At 40.1% G+C, this 19956-nt stretch overlaps 1 protein-coding gene across 4 annotated transcripts in view; it reads left to right on the top strand.

Annotated features, from left to right (window-relative positions):
• The window catches only part of dlg3 (discs, large homolog 3 (Drosophila)), a 358637-nt gene that overhangs the window by 81450 nt on the left and 257231 nt on the right, over positions 1-19956 (top strand). For 2 of the 4 annotated variants that reach the window (XM_078412469.1, XM_078412468.1), the window contains exon 6: positions 14436-14600. The exons of 1 other annotated variant lie outside the window; for it this stretch is intronic. In XM_078412469.1, coding sequence (XP_078268595.1) covers positions 14436-14600 — 165 coding nt within the window. The remainder of the gene's footprint in view (positions 1-14435; positions 14601-19956) is intronic. One more of the 4 variants, XM_078412473.1, reaches the window with a different exon arrangement.

Below are 19956 nucleotides of genomic sequence, written 5' to 3'. Positions count from 1 at the left end.
TACTCTTGTTAATTTGAGTAATGCAAACATATTTTTATCCATTACTAACTATATACGACGTTGCCTTTGTGAAAATTGAGCCAAGCAGTTTCATGAAAGCATTTGCTTTGATTCCTAATGCCATTTGTGGCATCCAACAAATGGACACTGCCTGAACCAAATGACTTGTACACAAAATTTTAAAAATTGTCATCTCAGTTGCAATAATAGTTAATCTATCTTCATTTTTTTAATTCAGTCTAAATAACGAGAATTGAAGTTGTCTGCTATTATCCCTGAAATTTACCATCTGTTTTCCTACTTAAAAGTTAGTATGGTCATTATTATTTCCTGGAATTATCGTATGATCCTTAATAGGAGAAGGAATAGAAAGGGTTGGATCAAGTGACACTTCTAGAATTATGTTTTCTGTGAACTGGTTTTGAGCTGATAGAAGATTATGTGGATTCTGATGGTTTGGTTGTAGTTGGACCTTCTCCTATCCATCGTTATCATAAGTTTTGTTTGGAAAGTCAACAAACACAATGATTATGTGCTATCTTGCTGCTGAGACAAAAATAATGAAATTGCTGGTTTGCCGAGAATTAATGGTGACCTCACTGACACGTCTGCAGGATTTTAAGCTTGACTGAAAAGGTACTTCGATGTTAACTTGATAGTACCTTGAAGGATAAAGATTGAGGGTTGCATTGTCTTGGATATGCATTTGCAGAGTCATGGAATTAGTTGCTCTGATTTGTAGATCTTCATTAGGGAGATATCAATGCTGGTTAATCTCAACTTTCTAATACAATGGGTTTTCAACCATTTTTAAGCAGCAAAGATAGGGATAGTAAACAAAATGTGCGCAAGACCTGAGATTTGTCACTCAATCGTGGTGGTGTATTATCTGTTCTTTTTTATGGTGGCTCCATAGTTGGATTGAATAAAAAATAAATGGTACACTCAAGGTGACAGGTTTAGCTTTGTTACAACACACTTTGGATACCTGCTCTTTCTGCTGCTACACTGACTTCATATGGTTAGCAAAACATAGCCTATACAACACTGGAAATCTTGAATTTAAAGACACATGTCAATAAATCTTCATCATTGTGGTATCAGAAGGCACCTTCCTTTCGCGTATAATCGGGTATTTGTGGACACACTCAATGTCACGCTAGTTCAACCATTACTACTTTTTAACAACAATGAAGCTGCTGCCTAAAGTGGAGAAGTGGATTTTAATTTATAATTTATTTAGAAAAAAAAAACTTTCATCCTCTATTATGCTGGTGGCCTTGCCAAGGCAGCATGAAGTATAGATGAAGTCAATGGAAGGGACGTTGATTTGTGTGATGGTCTGTGCTGCATCCACATTTCTCTGCAATTTATTGCGGTTTTGGATGGAGCTGTTCCCAACCATATTGTGATACATGCTGATAAAATGTTTCCTATGGTGCAACTGTGGAAATTGGTGAGAGTTGTTGGGACATCCCAAACATCCTAAGCCTTCTAAGGAAGTAGAGATGTTGGTGTGCTTTGTGCTTTTGTAGCCACTGCCATGGTATGGCTAGTCCAGGACGTCGCTGGTGATATTTCTCCTTTTTTCTTTTTTTCTCCCTGTAATTTGAAGACCTGCTCGACATATCTTCTTTCTCTGCTTTTTGCCATTTCTATATTCTTTGTCAATGCTCTTTTGTCGATATTTTCACTCCAACTGCTCCCATTTATGTATTGACCAGGTGATGTTGCTTACAGCATAAGCCCAAGGCTTTACCATGCCTGTTTTTACCTTATCAGAGGCATTCACCCATCCACCACCCTCCGTGCAGCTTAAAGAGCCACTTTCCTCTCCTTCCCAAGTTAGACAAAGTTTCTTAAACCTGAAACATTAGCTCTGTCTTCTCACAAATACTGTCTGACCGGCTGTCTTATTGGTGTACTTGTAAAGAACATTTTGCTGAGTCAACAAAACTATTATTACTTCCATCACCAGAACAGCCATTAATAAGAGCTGTTGCCAACTTATTAGCATTTTGTGGGCCATGGGTTTCAAAGCTGAATTACCACACTGCTTCTGTAATTAGGCTTTTTGGTTTCAGATGCTCATATGGAGATACAATCATTTGTGTGGAACATTTGATAGGCAGAGCATATTTATAAAATAATTCACATGTAAATTACCCTGAAGTGCTTTGCCATAGACATGAATCTTTCAAATTAAACATTTCCTTGAGCCTCAGAGACTGCCTGAAGACCAAATGTTTTAATCGTATTCAGATAAATTGCTGACACAACCATATGTTGGGTGGAATGCAAATGCCGTAATTTTAATAGGATTGGATTACCTGCAAATGAATACCATAATTAAACTGATTATTCCAAGATCCAAAGGTAAGTACTGACAAAGAAAGCCGTTAGGCTCATGTCAGTTCATCCAGACAACCCGGAATATTATATCACCCAGTTGAATAAAAGATCCCAGGGCATTGGTTTCCAAAAGATTAAGTAGAATATTAATTAGAGACCTAGCACTGAAGGCATTATCTAGGTGAAAGGCAGAACAACAGGCAATATTAGGCAATAACCTACCTGCCACTTAGCTTCTTTGTGGTCCCTCTACATTTCCATCATTCTTCCCACCAACTAACCCCCACCATTGATGAAGCAGTTGAAGATGGGTGAGCTGATAATCACACCCTATAAACATATGGGGGGAGAAACAGACCCTATGTTGCCTAGGATCGGTTTCTATGCTGCCATTGCAAGACTGTGGAATCTTTCTTGTGTCCTTTAACAGGTAAAGGCATGTATCCAAGATAACTTTTTTTCTGCCTATCAGTCTGTTTACAGTGAAAAGAAAAACTCCTATTGTTGGTTACCCCAGACCTATCAGACTTCATTTTCATAGGAGTCCTTTTCCTTCCCCCATTAGAATTTGTACATTACTGCTGAGTTGTCGATTTCTTCCCCCAACAGCTGTTCTCCCTCTTAGTTGATTATTTCCAGTAAAGGTTAAATTGTATGTCAACAGTATCATGGCCTGTTGTATTCCCAGTTACAACCAGACTGTTTTGTGACATTCCTCGCGTGCCTGTCATATTCCACATCTCTTCACGTCATTAACAAAACTCCCATCAATTTTTGATCCAAAATTAATTATTTAGCAAGCCAAAAGTTAAACTGCAGATATAACAAATCTGAGAAACCGATCAAGCTGCAGTTGCCGTTTGATGAAGAGTTTACCACATCTCTACAACCTACCATTTAAAACACCCCACTCTACATTTTTGATTTTGCTCCCTTTGGCTGGATTTCCAAACCAATAGAAATGGATTATACCTACCATATCTTCTTCCCATACTACATTTAAAAGTTCATTCAAATTGCCCCTTCTAGATACAACTAGTTTGTAAAATCTGTCAATATATTAATATTTACAGTACAAACATAATTCCAGTAAATCCACTTTACTCTCTCTCATTTACCTTTGAGGCAGAAGGGCAGCACAGTGGTGCAGCAGTAGAGCTGCTGCCTCACAGCGCCGGAGACCCAGGTTCAATCCTGACTGTAGGAGCTGTCTGTGCGGAGTTTATAAGCTCTCCCTGTGACTGTGTGGGTGTTCTCTGACTGCTCCGGTTTCCCCCCACATTCCAAAGATGTGCAGGCTTGTAAGTTAATCAGCTTATGTAAATTGCCCCTTGTGTGTACAATGCGAAAGTGAGATAACGTAGAAATAGTGTATATGTGATCAATGGCTGGCGTGGACTCGGTGGGCCAAAGATATCTCGAAACTTAACTAAAATCAGACATTTAAGGAAGGACTTCAAATTTAGATGTGCTGTTTCAAAAATTGTTGGGTTTTTTTCTTCTGATTTCACATTTCACGCCTCTTCCATCCTCATCACCTTATCTAACACTTTTTGACTTCATCTCTGGCCTTTGTCCAACCATCTGCAAATCAAAACCCCTTTGCCAGTCAGCAATAGATCATATTATTAAAAACAAAACATACAAAGTATCAAATTGCTTACAGAATCAATGTTTTGCAGAGCTCACAAGTTTAGAACATTGATCGGAAAAAAAACTGCAACTGCTGGTTTAAATCAAAGGTAGAGACAAAATGCTGGAGTAACTCAGCGGGTCAGGCAGCATGTCGGGAGAGAAGGAATGGGTGATGTTTAGAACATTGATATATGAATTTCAGCATCTTTCTTTTTGGTTACATTGGAAGTGTTTACAGAAACTGATTGAAACAATGAGTAACAATGTTATACTTGTTCATTTAAGGTCTTTGCAATGCTCTAATACATTTTTTAAAAGTGCAGTATCCATGTGTCCTTCCCAAAATGTAGACATATTCCATATCTATGGACACCCAAGAACTACAATGTGGCCAAGTTGTTGTATTTGTATAGGTTGTACAGGGTGCATTTTCTCAAAACATAGAAATAGCAATTAAATATATTATGTCAAAGCTTACATATTTGCATGTGCTAATATGAATAACTTGTTAGGCTTTACCAAGTGAGAAGGTGCTCCCAGTCAACAAAAAATTAAATTGATTAATTTGAATAGACGAAGAGATAAACATTTAACTTAATGAGCCATTCAGTTGTCTGAATTATGCAAGAACATTTGTGATACAGTGCCATATAATTCACGATTCAGAGCACTTTCCTGACTTATTCATTTAATTCATCAGAACATGGAAAAGAAAAGCTTTTCAATCTTATTCCTCTACTGACCATGCGAAATCTACCCTACTGCAGACTCCACTCTGCTGGAAGAAGGACGTGCTTTGAAGGGCGTAAAGCAACCCTGGAGTTCCGCAGGGGTCAGTACTGGGGCCGCTTTGTGCTTTGTGGCCAAGTTTGCGGACGAGACGAAAATAGGTGGAAGGGCAGGTCGTGTAGGGAAAGTAGGGACTCTGCAGAAGGACTTGGACAGGTTGGGAGAATGGGCAGAGAAGTGGCAGATGGAATACAGTGCAGCAAAGTGTTGTGTCATGCAATTTGGTAGTGGAAATAAAGGTGTAGACTATTTTCTAAGTGGGGAGAGAATCCAAAAATCGGAGGTGCAAAGGGACTAGAGAATGCTGGTGCAGGATTCCCAAAAAGTTAATCTGCAAATCGAATCGGTAGTAAAAAAAGCAAACTTAATGCTAGCTTGTATCGGGCTTGTAAACAAACACAGGGATGTAATGCTGAGGCTCTATAAGGCGCTGGTAAGGCCGCATTTGGAATATTGTAAGCAATTCTGGGCACCATATCTGATGAAGGATGTGCTGGCTCTGGAGAGGGTCCAGAGGAGGTTTACAAGAATGACCTGAAGAATGAATAGCTTAACCTATGATGAGTGTTTGTCGGCACTTGGCCTGAACTCACTGGAATGTAGAAGAATGAGGGGGGACCTCATTGAAACATACAGAATAGTCAAAGGCTTGGATAGAGTGGATGTGGAGAAGATGTTTCCAATAGTGGGAGAGTCTAGGGCTAGAGGCCTTAGAATTAAAGGACATGAAGGAGATGAGGAGAAATTTCTTTAGTCAGAGGGTAGTGAATCTGTGGAATTCTTTGCCATAGAAGGCTGTGAAGGCCAAGTCAGTGGATATTTTTAAGATAGATAAATAGGTTCTTGATTAGTGCAGATGTCAAAGGTTATGGGGAGAAGGCAGGAGAATGGGGTCAGGAAGGAGAGATAGATCAGCCATGATTGAATGGCGAGCAGACGATGGGCCGAACAGCCTAATTCTGCTCCTATCACATGACCATATCCCCTAATGACCTAAATATTCAATGCTCTGCCTATTGCACCACACAACCCTGACATCCTCACCAGAGATAACATTAATATCTTCGCACAAAGCACGATAAACATTGGGTCAAAATATCCAAAGTTGCATGAATTAAAGGACCCATTCACATTGTGCCTTTCACAACCCTTGGACATTGCAATATAGCCAAAATAGAAATCTGGATGTGCAGTCATTATTCTAAAGTAGAAACAGTGGAACTAATCAGTCTCCCACAAACAGCATTATGATTCGAAGCAGGCAAACTATTTTTAGTTGTTAATTAATGGATAAATATTCAAGTAAATGGATATTATGAAGATAGAAAAAAATTGTAGCTGGCACTTACTCTGATGGTTCATCATTCATAGACCATCTTGTACAGTGTTCAAATGGAAGGAATGAACATACTGAGAAACAAGGATAGGAGTTTTGGTTAAACTAATAGGTTCTTGCTTCAACATTTGTACAGATTAAATGATTTATTGTTAAAAACAAACTAGGAATTGAGGTGCAAAACACCATCAGGAACAAATTAATTTGACTTTAAAGATGTTTTTTTTTAATGTTGGAATTAGTTAAAGAGAAATTTCTGATGTTGGACTTAGCTAAACAATAAATATCCAAACCGGCTTCTTTGTAAACTCAGTTTACCAAAACGGATCACCTTGGACCTAATGCACTATCATGGACCTGTTACTTTTTCTAATTGTGTTTTACACTAATGCATTGATTTATTTTGCATTGTTCTCTTTGTTTTAGAAATCTCATGTAAAATTTACAGATTTACATCTCTGCACCCAATAATTCATCACATATGATAATGGAAGAAACAATTGAGACATAAGGAGAGTTTGACTGATGTTTTGCATGTCTTTGATTCTCAGCTAGACGTGGCTTCCGATGGCTATAGGAATAACACTATAGAGAAAGAAGGTGGAATGATATAATTGCTGACGGTAACTGAAGTAATATTGACATGGTGCAAACTCCCAGTCGAATGTGCTGTACTTACACTCCATTGGGCTCAGTTGGCGGCTGAAAAAGGCGAGAGGCCGCCAGTGACCGTCAAAGGACTGCTCAACACACCGCTGACCGCAGAGTCCGAGCCATCCACGGTTAGTGCTGTGGGGGCGTCGACCCACGGATGCACTAGCATCGTCGCCCGAGCCAATGCTTCTTTCGCCCCTTCGAAAGCCGCCACAGCTTCGTTGGTCCACTGCCGCTAACACCCCGCCGCTTACCTGACAACAGCTGGAATAGGGGCCGCAGTATCCTTGCCGCCGCCAGCACAAATCGGTGGTAAAATTGGACCATGCCCACAAACTCCTGCAGGCCCCGCACTGTGGAGGCCCATGAAAACCGGCGAATGACAGGGCTCCACCCTGTCTGGTAAGGGCACCACACCGTGCTGCGTCACACGGTGGCCCAGGAAATCGACGGCTCGGAGGCTGAACCGGCACTTATCTGAGTTGATCACAAGCCCGAATTCGTTGAGGCACTGGCACATCAGACGGAGGTGGGCGCAATGCTCCAGCCGCGAACGACTCGCCACCAGGATGTCCTCCATATATATGAAGATGAAATCGACCCCCCGCCCCATGGTGTCCATCAGGTGTTGGAATGCCTGCGCGGCGAGGCTCGGCGCCCTGTCTCCTGCCCCAATGTCTCGGCATGGTGTCACTCCATCGTATGTGCCTGCGGCTCTTGCCGACACCTCATTTGTTTTCCTTCACCATGATGCACACAGGTCCCCCTTGCAGTGCCCATATGAAGGTCCTTTTCGGGTGCTGCGACATGGGGCCCACGACTTTTGTATTGGACATGGGGGGTTGGCAAGAGACTGTGTCGGTAGCTTGCTTGAAACCGGCTCATTGGGCCTTGAGCGAGCCAGTACAGGAGGCCCAGCCTCGCCGTCGGGGGCGTCCGCCGTCTCGAGTCCAATCTAATTTGTTCTTGCAGGGCAGGCCCCTTTTGCGCAGGGACGTACGTACAAGGTCCGGCCGCCTCGTTCGGCTGCCCGTCTGTTTATGCGCCTCAGGTTCTAGGGGGGGGGGGGTCATGTAGAGGCCCCTGGTGGTGAACCATGTGCAGTATATAACCTTCGGCTCGGGAGAGATCACGAGGTGCCCCGGGGGAGTATGGGAAGCTGGCGCACGGCAGAGAGGAGAGAGGAGAGGAGTGGTGTAGCAAATTAAAGTGGTGTTGGACTAACTCCGTGTGCTGCCTCATTCTTCGACGGACAGCTCCGTATCCGCTACAACACCATGATTAATTAAACAGCTTATTACGAAGTTGCCAAATGTAGATGTTTGAAGCAGTTCCAAATGGGCAGACTTTCTCCAGCACTTCATGTCCATTGCAGCATGTCATTCCTGCCATTCAATGCACCTCAATGCTGCTTCATACCTGAGAGACCTGGAGATTGAAACTTCTGTGTAACTATGCTAAATAATGTAACGATATTAGTTTTGACTGAGCACAGTTGAGAGACAAAAGGAAGATTAGAAGACAAGCTGGTTTTAATACATTTCAGCAGTTCTACTGTCTCTTCCCAAGGAAGAGGCAACCAAACTGAAACTGGAAAATATTGTAAAGACTTTAAATTTTAAGGTTGTTGCAAATTATTTTATTGAACCAAGAAATGGCTGGGTGTCAGTATTATTTTTAACAGTCTGCTCATTCCTGTACCTCTGTAAAATTCTTGGTCCCAGTAGTACTATCCTGTCGTATTTGGTTTTGTGGTGGGCCGAAGAATGGTGAGAATATTCACTGGGATGCGATGGATTTTTTTCTTCTATACATTTGCTTCATTTAAATAGTAAATTAAAAATATCACCTAGTTGAAAATTGTACAATAAAGTGGGTAAAATGAGCGAAATGTATATATTTAAGAAAATTATGTATTTTGGAACTTGCTTTTCATTGTTGTAGGAGCCAAGTCATTTATTGCTTCACAGTGAGTTGCTTTAGGGTATATTGCTCACAGAATAACTCACCCTGTCCACTGGAGCTGGACGCAAACTGTACTCTAGGGAACGGCAGAACATTTAAAAGCATGTTTAATTTACAAAAGTTTTTAAGATGCTGACATTAATGTGAATAAATGGAACCACTGAAAATGTTTTTAATTGAGCTCTGTGTCAAGGAGATCTAATGTACACTTGCTGGCTTGAATTAGGGTTCATTGGTTGAAGCAACAAAAGTAAAAATGAAGCCTACAGAATGGCAGAGTTTAATACAAAATCTGATATGCTATAGATGGATGTAAATATTTAATGAACAAGAACCAAACTCGTTGAAATGTTTAATTTCTGAATCCTTTAATCATTACACGCTAGCTTAAACAGTCAAGTGGATGTGATTGAATCAGTAAAGCATGCAGTTAATCCTTTAAAGAAGAGAATTTAAGTATGAGTATTCAGTAGACGCAGACGAGACTGCCTTAGTGGGCCGGATATCAAATAATGATGAGATAGAGTACAGAAAAGAGATAAAGAACCGTGTAACCTGATGCCAAGACAACAACCTTTCCCTCACTGTCAGTAAGACAAAGGAAATATTGATCGACTTGCCTCGGTATACATTGATGGCGTCGAAGTAGAGATGGTTGAAAGCTTCAAGTTCGTAGGAGTAAATACTGTATCACCAGCAACTTGGCTTGGACCTGCCAAATCAAAGCAATGGCCAAGAAAGCACACTAATGCTTCTGCTACCTTAGAAGGCTTAGGATGTTCAGCATGCCATACAGATGCCGTAGAAATTGGGTGTTGATATCATGAGGGGCTTAGATAAGGAGAAGGGCTTCAGTCTTGTCCCTAGGGTGGTGGTATTTAAAAGTGTAGTGGATGGCATTGATATTAAGGTGAGAGAGGAAAGATGTAAAAGGAGCCTGAGGGGTAATTTGTTCACACAGAGAACGGTGCATGAATGGAACAAGCTGCAATAGAAAGTGGTAGAGATAGGCACAATTATGACATTTAAAAAATACATGGACAGATACAATTATAGGAAGGGTTTGGAGAGAGATGTACCAGGCTCAGGTAAGTGGGACTAGCTCAGTTAGGCAACTTGATTGGCATGAACAGGTTGTGCCAACGTGCTTGTTTCCATGCTGAATAACACTGTAACTCTATTCAGCATTGGTGAGTTTACATAAACAGTATTTGATATTCTGCGTAGTATTAATATTCAGTGAGGGCTGGATGAAGATGTTACCAATTAAAAATCATGAATCTGGCCGTCTGCATTGGAAATATTTCACTGCTCCCCCCCCCCATTCTTGGGAATTTATTTGCATATTCAACTTGTGCTTCTTCAGTCCTTTTGTATCCTATTCTAATTTTAACAGTTGTGATTTGGATTCTCCTGGTCTTGAAAACTGACCAGTTGCTGGCAGCAGAATATAAAACTGATTTAGTGGATTTTCGTGGTCTATCAAACAGGTTCTTCTGATTGTCATCAATCATTGCTGCTACAGTCATTACAACCATCGTCAACCCCTCCATCTCTTCCTTTCAAATGTCACAAAAACTCCCCAGAGCAGCAGCAGGCCAGCAAGCCCCCACGCCAATCTGACTGGCTACAACGTGGAAAACAAGACTCGTGGTTTTTTTCCATTTTCTGTGCAAATTCAATTGGAAATGGCAACCCTTGAATTTTTGCATGGCCTTAAAGTCTTCTAATGCGTTTTCAAGTGCAGGACTTAAATAACAAATAACACAATTTGTCCATTATGACGATGAGTGTAAAGGAAGATTGTAGAGCGAATATAAACTGCAGGTCAGACAGCATCTGCGGAGGTAGAGGGATAGCCAACGTTCAACCTTTCAGATGGAGTCCCTGCATCAGGACTGGAGATTAATGTGGGATCAAGATCTGTTTCACTTGGGATGCTTTTCTAAAGCAGTTATAGATATTACAGCAGAATGTAAAGTCATTGAACATACAATCCTGTATGCTGAAGATTGGAGGACTGCAGCAAAATAAATACTTGGAGTTAGAAGTATCTGCTCACAGACAAGATAATTGGGTGCAGCTGGAAGTGCCTATGCTCACTGTCATTCTCTTTCTTTTTGTATGGTGCTTCCCATGGAGACAAACAAGCACCACATTGTAAGGTATTGTTATACAGTCTTTGCCAATCTCTGAAAATATTGCACATTTTCAACCTTGGCATCATATAAAGAAGATAAATGGCATTTAATTTAAAATTTCTTTATCATATTTATGCATAATCCTACTCGGCTACTGAACTCGCTTTGCAAATTGTGTGAGAGAAACTGAATTAAAATTAAATAGCTACCGAAACGATTAAAATCTATTGCCTATGGCAATGGCATCTGAGTGATGTATTGACCATTTAACAAAGGAATGATGAAAATTGTTGGCATATGGGAATGGGCTAATGTTGACTGGAGGTCAGATTACAAAATGGATCTATATTGGTATTGATAGCTGTTGGCAGGAGAATTAAATTAAGGCACATTATTAGTTATTACGTGAATTATTGATTGGGTTAATTCTGTCCATTTATTGCCATTGTCAATAGTTAATTCTGTGATCTTCTTAATGAATATCATTCTGATTAGAGAATGCTATTAAATAAGGTAATGTTCTGTTGGGCTTTTATTCACTGAACTTTCTGCAAACCTTCAATGAAAGCAACTTTACGTATGCTTTTCAAAAAGAGACTAATGTGCCTTTGAAAGAAATGCAGAGCTATGGATCTTTGGAGGAATGTTACCAAGAACACAAACAAAATGGTGATACATTACATAAAAGCTTACATAATCTGTAATTGTAAAAAAATGATTGAAGGATTGTCAAATGCCTTAATTATATAGTTTTTCATTCACAGGATATGAGTGTCTATGGCAACTAAATAAGGACAAATTGATATTTCTGAACAGTTGTCTAGGTTGTTAACTCAGAAAAGCTCAAGATCGTGAAATAGGAATTGCAAAATATCTTTGAAATAATTATCATTACAATCACCTATATGATGAGCAATTTTCCTCAGTTACTTCAACACATACCGTATTGTACCTTATAAATTTATGAAAACCCCTATTATTTCACTTATTATTCTTATTAAAGTACCTGTGTATTCCCTCATTATTGTTGTCATACTTAACATAGGACTTCATTCATTGGCGGTCTTTACCATTAACATGTCCAAATCATATAACTCAGGGTTCATTAGCAGTAAGGATCCTAATATTCAGAATGACGTTAAGTTTGTCATCTAAGGTCAGGATCAATGAGGCAGCGGTTCTACAAGCTGCGCCACTGTGCAACTTTCTCTTGGAAGAGCTGGTAATGATCAGCGACTTGAGACAATTACACCAGAATAGTTAGTTTACACACAATCTGAGATGAGATCCTGACCAATAATTATTTGCAAAGTGAGCTGTTAATTGTTGACTATTTTGCTACACATTGTTATTGCTAATATAGCATTTTTAGACCGTGACATGTATAATATCAGTATTGAGAGAGGGAGGATTCCTTTCAAAGATTCTGAGTGAAATATGCCCAGAGAGGAAGAAACATTGTTGGAAATTGTATCATTGATTTTAATGGGTCAAAATGACCCATCAGATAGCCACAAAATGGTGGAGTAACTCAGCAGAACAAGCAGCATCTCTGGAGAGGAATGGGTGACATTTTGGGTCGAGATCCTTCTTCAGACTAAAGTCTGGGGAAGGGGAAACAAGAGATATAGATGGTGATTTAGAGAGATGTAGAACAAATGAACATCCCTTCAATTGTTCTCTTCACAAAATGCTGGAGTAACTCAGCAGGTCAGGCAGCATCTCAGGAGAGAAGGAATGGGTGACGTTTCGGGTCGAGACCCTTCTTCAGACTGATGTCAGGGGGTGGGACCAAGGAAGGATATAGGTGGAGACAGGAAGATAGAGGGAGAACTGGGAAGGGGGAGGGGAAGAGAGGGACAGAGGAACTATCTAAAGTCGGAGAAGTCAATGTTCATACCGCTGGGCTGCAATTGTTCTATATCTCTCTATCGCTAAGAGTAAGATTGTTCAGAGAGCTTTCTGTGTGTATAAATCAAGCTCCTTATAAAGGCAACAATAAAAATGTATATCAATATAACATCCCTAACCTAATAAAGCATTACAGGGAACTTTATTAAAACTGATACCGAACCGCATATCGGATCAGACCAAAAATGGTCAAAGTGATAGTTTAGAAGGAGCATGATGTAAAAAGAGTGATGCAAGTAGGATCATGTTTGTTGGGCATAGATGAAAGCATATCTGTCAATTATAAAGTAAATAAAATCCAGTGTGAATTTAAGGCTAGTATTGGAGGAGCACACATATAGCAGAAAGTTCAAGAGCTAGAAGAGATTTCAGAGTCAAGGGGGACGGGCTTTGAAAAGTTAAGATTTTTTTTTAAAATTGAGGACTTGATGAGAATTGAGATATGGGCCACTGTGTATTAGTTCATCTAAAGTGAGCAGAAAGTCATCTAAAGGAAACAAATGGATGAGAGTTTGGAAGAAGTTGATATGGGGCAGGAAAGGAATTGGATCAAGAGGTGTAATGAACATGGTGATGACATGGATACGTGAATATGTTATCAGAAGTTCATGGCAAGCTCAAATATGACTCCATGGTTGCCAGCATTCCAGCTTAATCTCAACTATTTGCCAGGGGAAGGCATTTTGGCAATACTGGAAGGTCAAGAGAGGTCGTGGTGACAGAGATGGATATTAAAGCATGCATATGTTTATACTACATCTCATAGAAGCCAGGCAATGCATATACAAGGACCCTAGACTTACACTTCCCAAGGTGTTCTGTATGAATCTTCTTGCATATATGGTAATCAACTTATTTGCAATCTCGTCCTAAACAGTATTTATGTTAGCAGTCTCCACATGGGATCAAGGATCTCAAATCGACGGTAGGGGTTGAGTTGTCTGTACGTGGGAGGGGAAGAGAGAGGGGAAGTTTTTGGCCTCCATCACAGTGAGGGGGTGTTTGGAGTCACTGTGATGGATGTTTGTGTTGGGGTTGTGTCTTGTGTTTTTTGTACTGCTGGCTAAGTAATTTCGTTCGGAACGAATGACAAATAAAGCTATTTTGGATTTTGGATTTTTTGGATCATTAAGCTTTTACTTTAAAGTCACTCGTATCTGGTTCTGCTAGGTTCTAGGTTGTGTGCATTAATCTCCTCATTATGGTCTCTCCTTGTTCCTGATTCTGTACAAGTGCCTGCACCGGTAGAATACCAGGTGCTGAGGTTGATGAGCACATCTGAAATAGCTGGAAGTCTCTGCAATACTGGTGTTTCCTTTAAAGCTCCGCCTGAGATGTGAAAGTCAGAAGAGCTTGTTCTTCTCACAGATAGTGGACAGAAAGAAAACTATTTTACATCCACAACGTTCAGAAGGTGGTTTCAATTTTACTCTGTATTGACAACTAAAGCCAATAGTTGGCTTTAGGAAAATTAAAGTCTGATTTTTTTACTTTTGAATATCCACTTTTTTGTTCAAATGTATTTTGCAAATGCTTTTTGGTATCCTAACTGGACCTATTTCGATTAGAAAGGCGTAGGCTAATTTTTACTTTATGGGTATTGTATTTACTGAATGCAGTCATCAATTTCCTGTATTTGTATTCTTGTGCAGAGATATAATCATCAAGATGAAGACAATCTGCTGATCAATCATTATCCTTTTCACCAGAATAGCATCAAGGATATGCCAGAGCTCATACAGATCAAGGAGAAAAGAATGTCTGAAGTTAGAAACATTTGTGGTTATGTATCACAAGTGCATACATCCTATCCAAAGGTCAGTAACATTTATTAATTTCTGATTATATATGGCATTGTCAAAAGTCAAAGAATAATGTGGAACGTGCAATGCAATGCATATGAGAATGTATTTAGTTTGATATAGTTGCTGTTCACCACTGGAAATCATGCATAAAATAGGTATATTATAGTTTTGACCTGCTTCCTAAAATGTGATTGAAAATAGGAATCTTACCATTAGAGCAGAAGGATGTTATACTGCTACCATGTGAAATAGTGTTGTTTATTGGAGAAGATTAGTCATTACCTCGGGTCTGTCTGAGCTGCACATCAGTGTCAGCTCTTAGTCAGTCAACATAAATGGAGCTTGAATCATTATTATTAACTGTATGTCTGCACTTTAGCAACTTGTAGTTTATTCTACATTTTAGTCTTTAAGATACTACTTTTTTTACTAATTTAAATTGAATCTGATCCGACAACCCTGCATTATTTTGAATTTACAATATGTGAAGTTTAATCAAAATCTTTTGCTCTTGAAAATGAAAGCATCATGCCAATCTGAAAATAATTCAAATAAAATACCTTCCTGATTACAAACATAATACTTGGCATACAAACCTTGGCATGGGAGAATAATGTTGCAGAGAAATCTTGAAAACAGACAAATTGTCCAGATTACAAACTAATGTGGAATTGTTATTGACTATTTTTTAATCCACATTCATTAACTTTGTTTTCGCTGTACTGCACTTACTAAAGAATTTAATGGTGAGAGTACAGAAAAATATAACTTAACTAGTCCAAGTGGACCCATTGGGTCCGTTCCTCGTAGGATTTCCATTGTGACTTGGGAAAATCGCGTTTCTTCTTTAAAATAAATTGCTTTAAAAAAAAAAAAGAATAAATCTGCTAAGTAAAATAAAGAGGCCGAGATGGATCCGAGGTCTTTTACAAAAATGGGCGGCCGGGCGGGGAGTATTTCCCGGGGTCGTGGGCGAGCGAGGGGAGACAGGGAAGGGGAGAGGGTGCCACTTGCCTCGGCCCCGTGGCGTCAGCGCTGCAGCCAGAGCGAGCTGTGGACCCAAAGCCTCTCCTGTATTGGTGTAGCACCCTCACCACCCCCACTCACCCTTTCTTTAAAAAAAAAATATATATTTTTTAATGAAATGAATCTCAAGGAAATTAAGATCCTATGTAAAATAAAGCAGTCGAGCGGGAGGTTGTAGCCAATCAATGGACTCCACGTGGCGTGAACGGCAGGAGCAAATCACGACTTGCCGTCGAGCAATCAGAGCGCTCACCCCTCGTGGGACCGGGGCCAATCGGGTGTCGAGCGGGAGGTCGTAGCCAATCAATGGACCCCATGTGGGGGTGAGCGGCAGGAGCAATCAGGATGCGCCGGTGACCAATCAGAGTGGGGAGTGCTGGCACTCCCCCCACGACGAACCCGGACCAATTGGGCGTCGAGCGTGTGGTCGGTGCTGAAGACAACATGGCAACCCTCCGCCAACCGCAGACGTGGGATGTGGGAGGAAACTGGTGTACCCAAGGGAAACTCATGCAGTTACAGGGAGAACGTGCAAAGGCCACAGCTACTGGGAGAACGTGCAAAGGCCACACAGACAGCATCAAAGGTTGGGATCGAACCTGGATCTCTGGCGTTGTGAAACAGCAGCTCTACCACTGTGCCACACTGTAGTCTCAATGATTTTCCTCTAAAGTCATAAAGGTCCCTTAGTTCTGTGTTTGTACTGTTCTCATGTGTGCAAATCCATAATATTCATGGCCTTACAGTTGTTTATTTAAAAAATGTAGAATTTAATATTCATAGTCAGGAACTTGCCAATTAGCTACTGCTCTATTGTCTTTTACAACCATCTGCTGACAGAACACATTCACTCAACATAAATTAAGGCTTAAATAGGTTAGGTGACATACAGCAGCATCCCTGGTTGAGATTGCATCAGCAATATTCTTTAGGGTAGAAATATGCAGCAATAAAGAAATCCACTGTGATCTGTATGATCATCTGCATTGGTCAAAACATCCTAGATGTGACTTTTAAAAGTATCTCCACCACTGGTATGAATTCACTTGCAGCCAATGTATATTAAAATATCACCCATAAGCGTACAACCTGTGACATTTGTAAATTCATTATCCTTGACAAGTTTATGCCAGTTATGTGTATCCCCACAAATGTAATCCCTATATCATGGATTCTGTAATCTTGCACCAAAAATCTCCTTGCATTTTTCAACAATATCTCTCCATTGCCACCCATGTATTGATTAAATATTGCCTGAAAGTTACTTTTCAATTGTCCATCTTGTGATTATGTACCTACCTTCTGCTTTCTTCGCAATGAGACTCACAATAGTTTATTGCCTTGTCCTACCTCTACATCACATAAATGCCTGCCTGCTTTCCCATGAAATTGCACTAGAAAGGGATCAGGTGTTGCATATTTGTGACTTTTCACAGGTGTTTTGTTGCATTGTCCCTTTGAGAAATATACGATTTAATCCTTAGCCACAAATATTTCCAAATTGTGTGGTCATTTCTTGAAGTGCTTACGAATTGACAAAGAAGATTGATAAATTGGCATGATTAGTAAGTTAGCATCCCAATTAACCCAGACAATATCATCAGAACCTGATCTTATGCAATTGATATTAATATATAATGTGCACTCCTAAGGTATGATCAATTATCATATACAAGACCCAGCATATCCAGTCTCTGCTTTTAACTCAAACCCTCCAGTCCAGTAACATCCTTGAGAAAAAAGACACCAAGTGCAGGAATAAGTCAGCAGGCCAGGCAGCATCTCTGGATAACATGAATAGGTTTTTTTTTCTGATTGGGACCCTTCTTCAGTTTGAAAAAGGGTCCTGACCTAAGATGTCATGTATCCATGTTTTCCAGAGATGCTGCTTGATCCACTAAGATACTCCAGCACTTTGTGTCCTTTTATTTGTAAACTAGCATCTGCAGTGTCTCCAACATCATTGTGAAGCTTTTTGCACCTTTTCTAGCTTAACGACATCCTTGTTTTGACTTGGCACATAATGCTCCATCTCTGGTGTCACCTGCCATTTGTACATCGGTAACGTGACATCCCAACTTTTGTACTCATTGGCCTGACTTATTAAGGCAAACATGCCAAATGTATTTTTCATCCTCCTGTCTACCCGTGTCACTACTTTGTAACTCTATGTCTTTCTGTTCTGCCCTCGTTTAGCTTCTCAAAATGTTGCACTTGTCCCTGTCTGAGTGAAATTTTATCTGCCATTCCGGAACTCACTTTCCCTGTTGATCCTGATCCTGTTCTAATTTTAGATAACCTTCATTGTCCAGTGCATCACCAATGTTCATGTCATCTCCAAACATGCCAACCCTGCCAACTACAATCTCATCCAAATTATTAATAGAAATGTCAAGCAGCAGTGGACCCAGCATCCATCCCTGTGGCATAGCATTGGTCACAGGCATCCAATCTTGGAAAAAAACCTCCATTACCACCCTTTGATTCCTACCACCAAGCCAATATTTTTATCCCATTGGCTGGTTCACCTTGGATGTCAAGTGAAGTGAACTTCCAGACCAGCCTATCATGTGGAACCTTGTCAAAGGCCTTGCTAAAGTTCATGTCAACCACCTGTCAGTGTTAATCCTCCTGGTCACCGCTTCAAAAAAAAATTTTTTAATTCGTGAAATATAGTTTCACAGCATGGAAAAATTTCTTGAACAAATAAAATATCTCATGTAGATATTCTTCTCCACCAACCTTTCCAGTTCCCCTTTGTCTCCTTGGGAACACCTTTCTACCCTCTCACACCATTGCAATATCCATTTAATCAGCAGTAATACTCGCCTGTAGCCGGAGGAGTGTTGATTAAAGTGCGGGTAGACACAAAATGCTGGAGTAACTCAGCGAGACAGGCAGCATCTCTGGAGAGGAATGGGTGACGTTTTGGGTCGAGACCCTTCAGACTGATCACAGTCTGAACAGACTTGATTAAAGTGCCCATTTAAGAGTCGACATCAAAGTTTGCACCTTGCGTGCGTCATACTGAGAACTGAGAATTTGCCAAACATCAATAGGGAACATTCCTTTCAAGTTGGCAATGTCAGTTTCAAGTTAGGATTCTACAGGAAAATGCAACATTGCTGTTCTGTGAATTTGGTGTTTGAAGTTCCTTATGCAGCTTTCACAAGCAACATTAGACTTACACACAGTGCCATTTCAATGGCTAAAACAGCATTTTTCTGCCTTTTTATGTTTAAGCCTGTTTTTGTATTCTTCATGCTCCAACGTAATCTGCTGCCATCTTGTCATGTGTTAAATAAAACACTGTGTTAAATAAAACACTGTGTTAAAATACCTTTTGCTATTGGGATCTCAAGTTCTGAGTCAGTTGACAGTAATTTCGTGGAGCCAGTTCTAGCTAGCCACCAAATTGTTTATGAGACAGATGGCAACTTATTTCCCACTATGACTATGCAATTCTTAAGAAATTCTAACAGTGAAACTTTTACCAGATTTTAGAATTAAATCATCCTCTCACAATTTCCCCTGCTCGCTGAAATTTTGTTCTTTCCATTTGATAGAAATTAGACTCTATGGCAAGCGTTCCCTTGAACAGTGAAGCCCTGCCTTAGCATTGCACAGGATAATCAGCCTGATCAACGGTTAGACTTTAATCCACAGCCTTCCAGTTTAAAGGCAAAAATGTTATCTGCAGAACAACAGCCAACTCATATAACAGTAGGTAGAAAATAATCTAAAACATTAGATTCATCATCTGGGCAGTGACAAGAACAGCAAATGCAGGTTAGAGGGTAAATTCAGCATTAATGGCAAAAATGATTTCTTCACATGTTGCCAGGAAGAATATGTGATGACATGACAGTGGATTGATTGAAAATTAGCTGAAACCTTAAAAGGATAGCAATCCAATTATTTTTTTTCTGAAATAATTAATAGACTGGTTTCCTTGCCAATGCAACATAAACAAACAAAAGCCAGGGTCTACCAGTCACTCGTGAATTAATCACCACATTTTAGATAAGACCAAAAGATGTGGGCATTTAAGCCTGCATTTGAGACTTTTCAGAACAATAAAGAGATACTGCTCAGGTAGATTATGGCAGTCTGAAAGGTGAGTAGAGGTATTAGCAAATGAATGGCATGAGTAGGTGTGGGTATTTTAATGGGTATGCATTTTCATAACCCTAGAATTCCTTTGCACAGATGCCAATTACTGCCAAGTCAAGTGCACTTGATTAAACAGAATGGTGGCATCATCAGGTCAGGAAAGGGCACAGTGCTCATTTATTATTTCAAGATAAAATAAAATACTTTGGATGCTGGAAATCTGAAATAA

The sequence above is a fragment of the Rhinoraja longicauda genome, chromosome 15 (assembly GCF_053455715.1).
Source record: "Rhinoraja longicauda isolate Sanriku21f chromosome 15, sRhiLon1.1, whole genome shotgun sequence".
NCBI classification, from domain to species: domain Eukaryota; kingdom Metazoa; phylum Chordata; class Chondrichthyes; order Rajiformes; family Arhynchobatidae; genus Rhinoraja; species Rhinoraja longicauda.
Note: the sequence above shows the minus strand (reverse complement) of the source record. Positions and strands in the feature narration are given on the sequence as shown.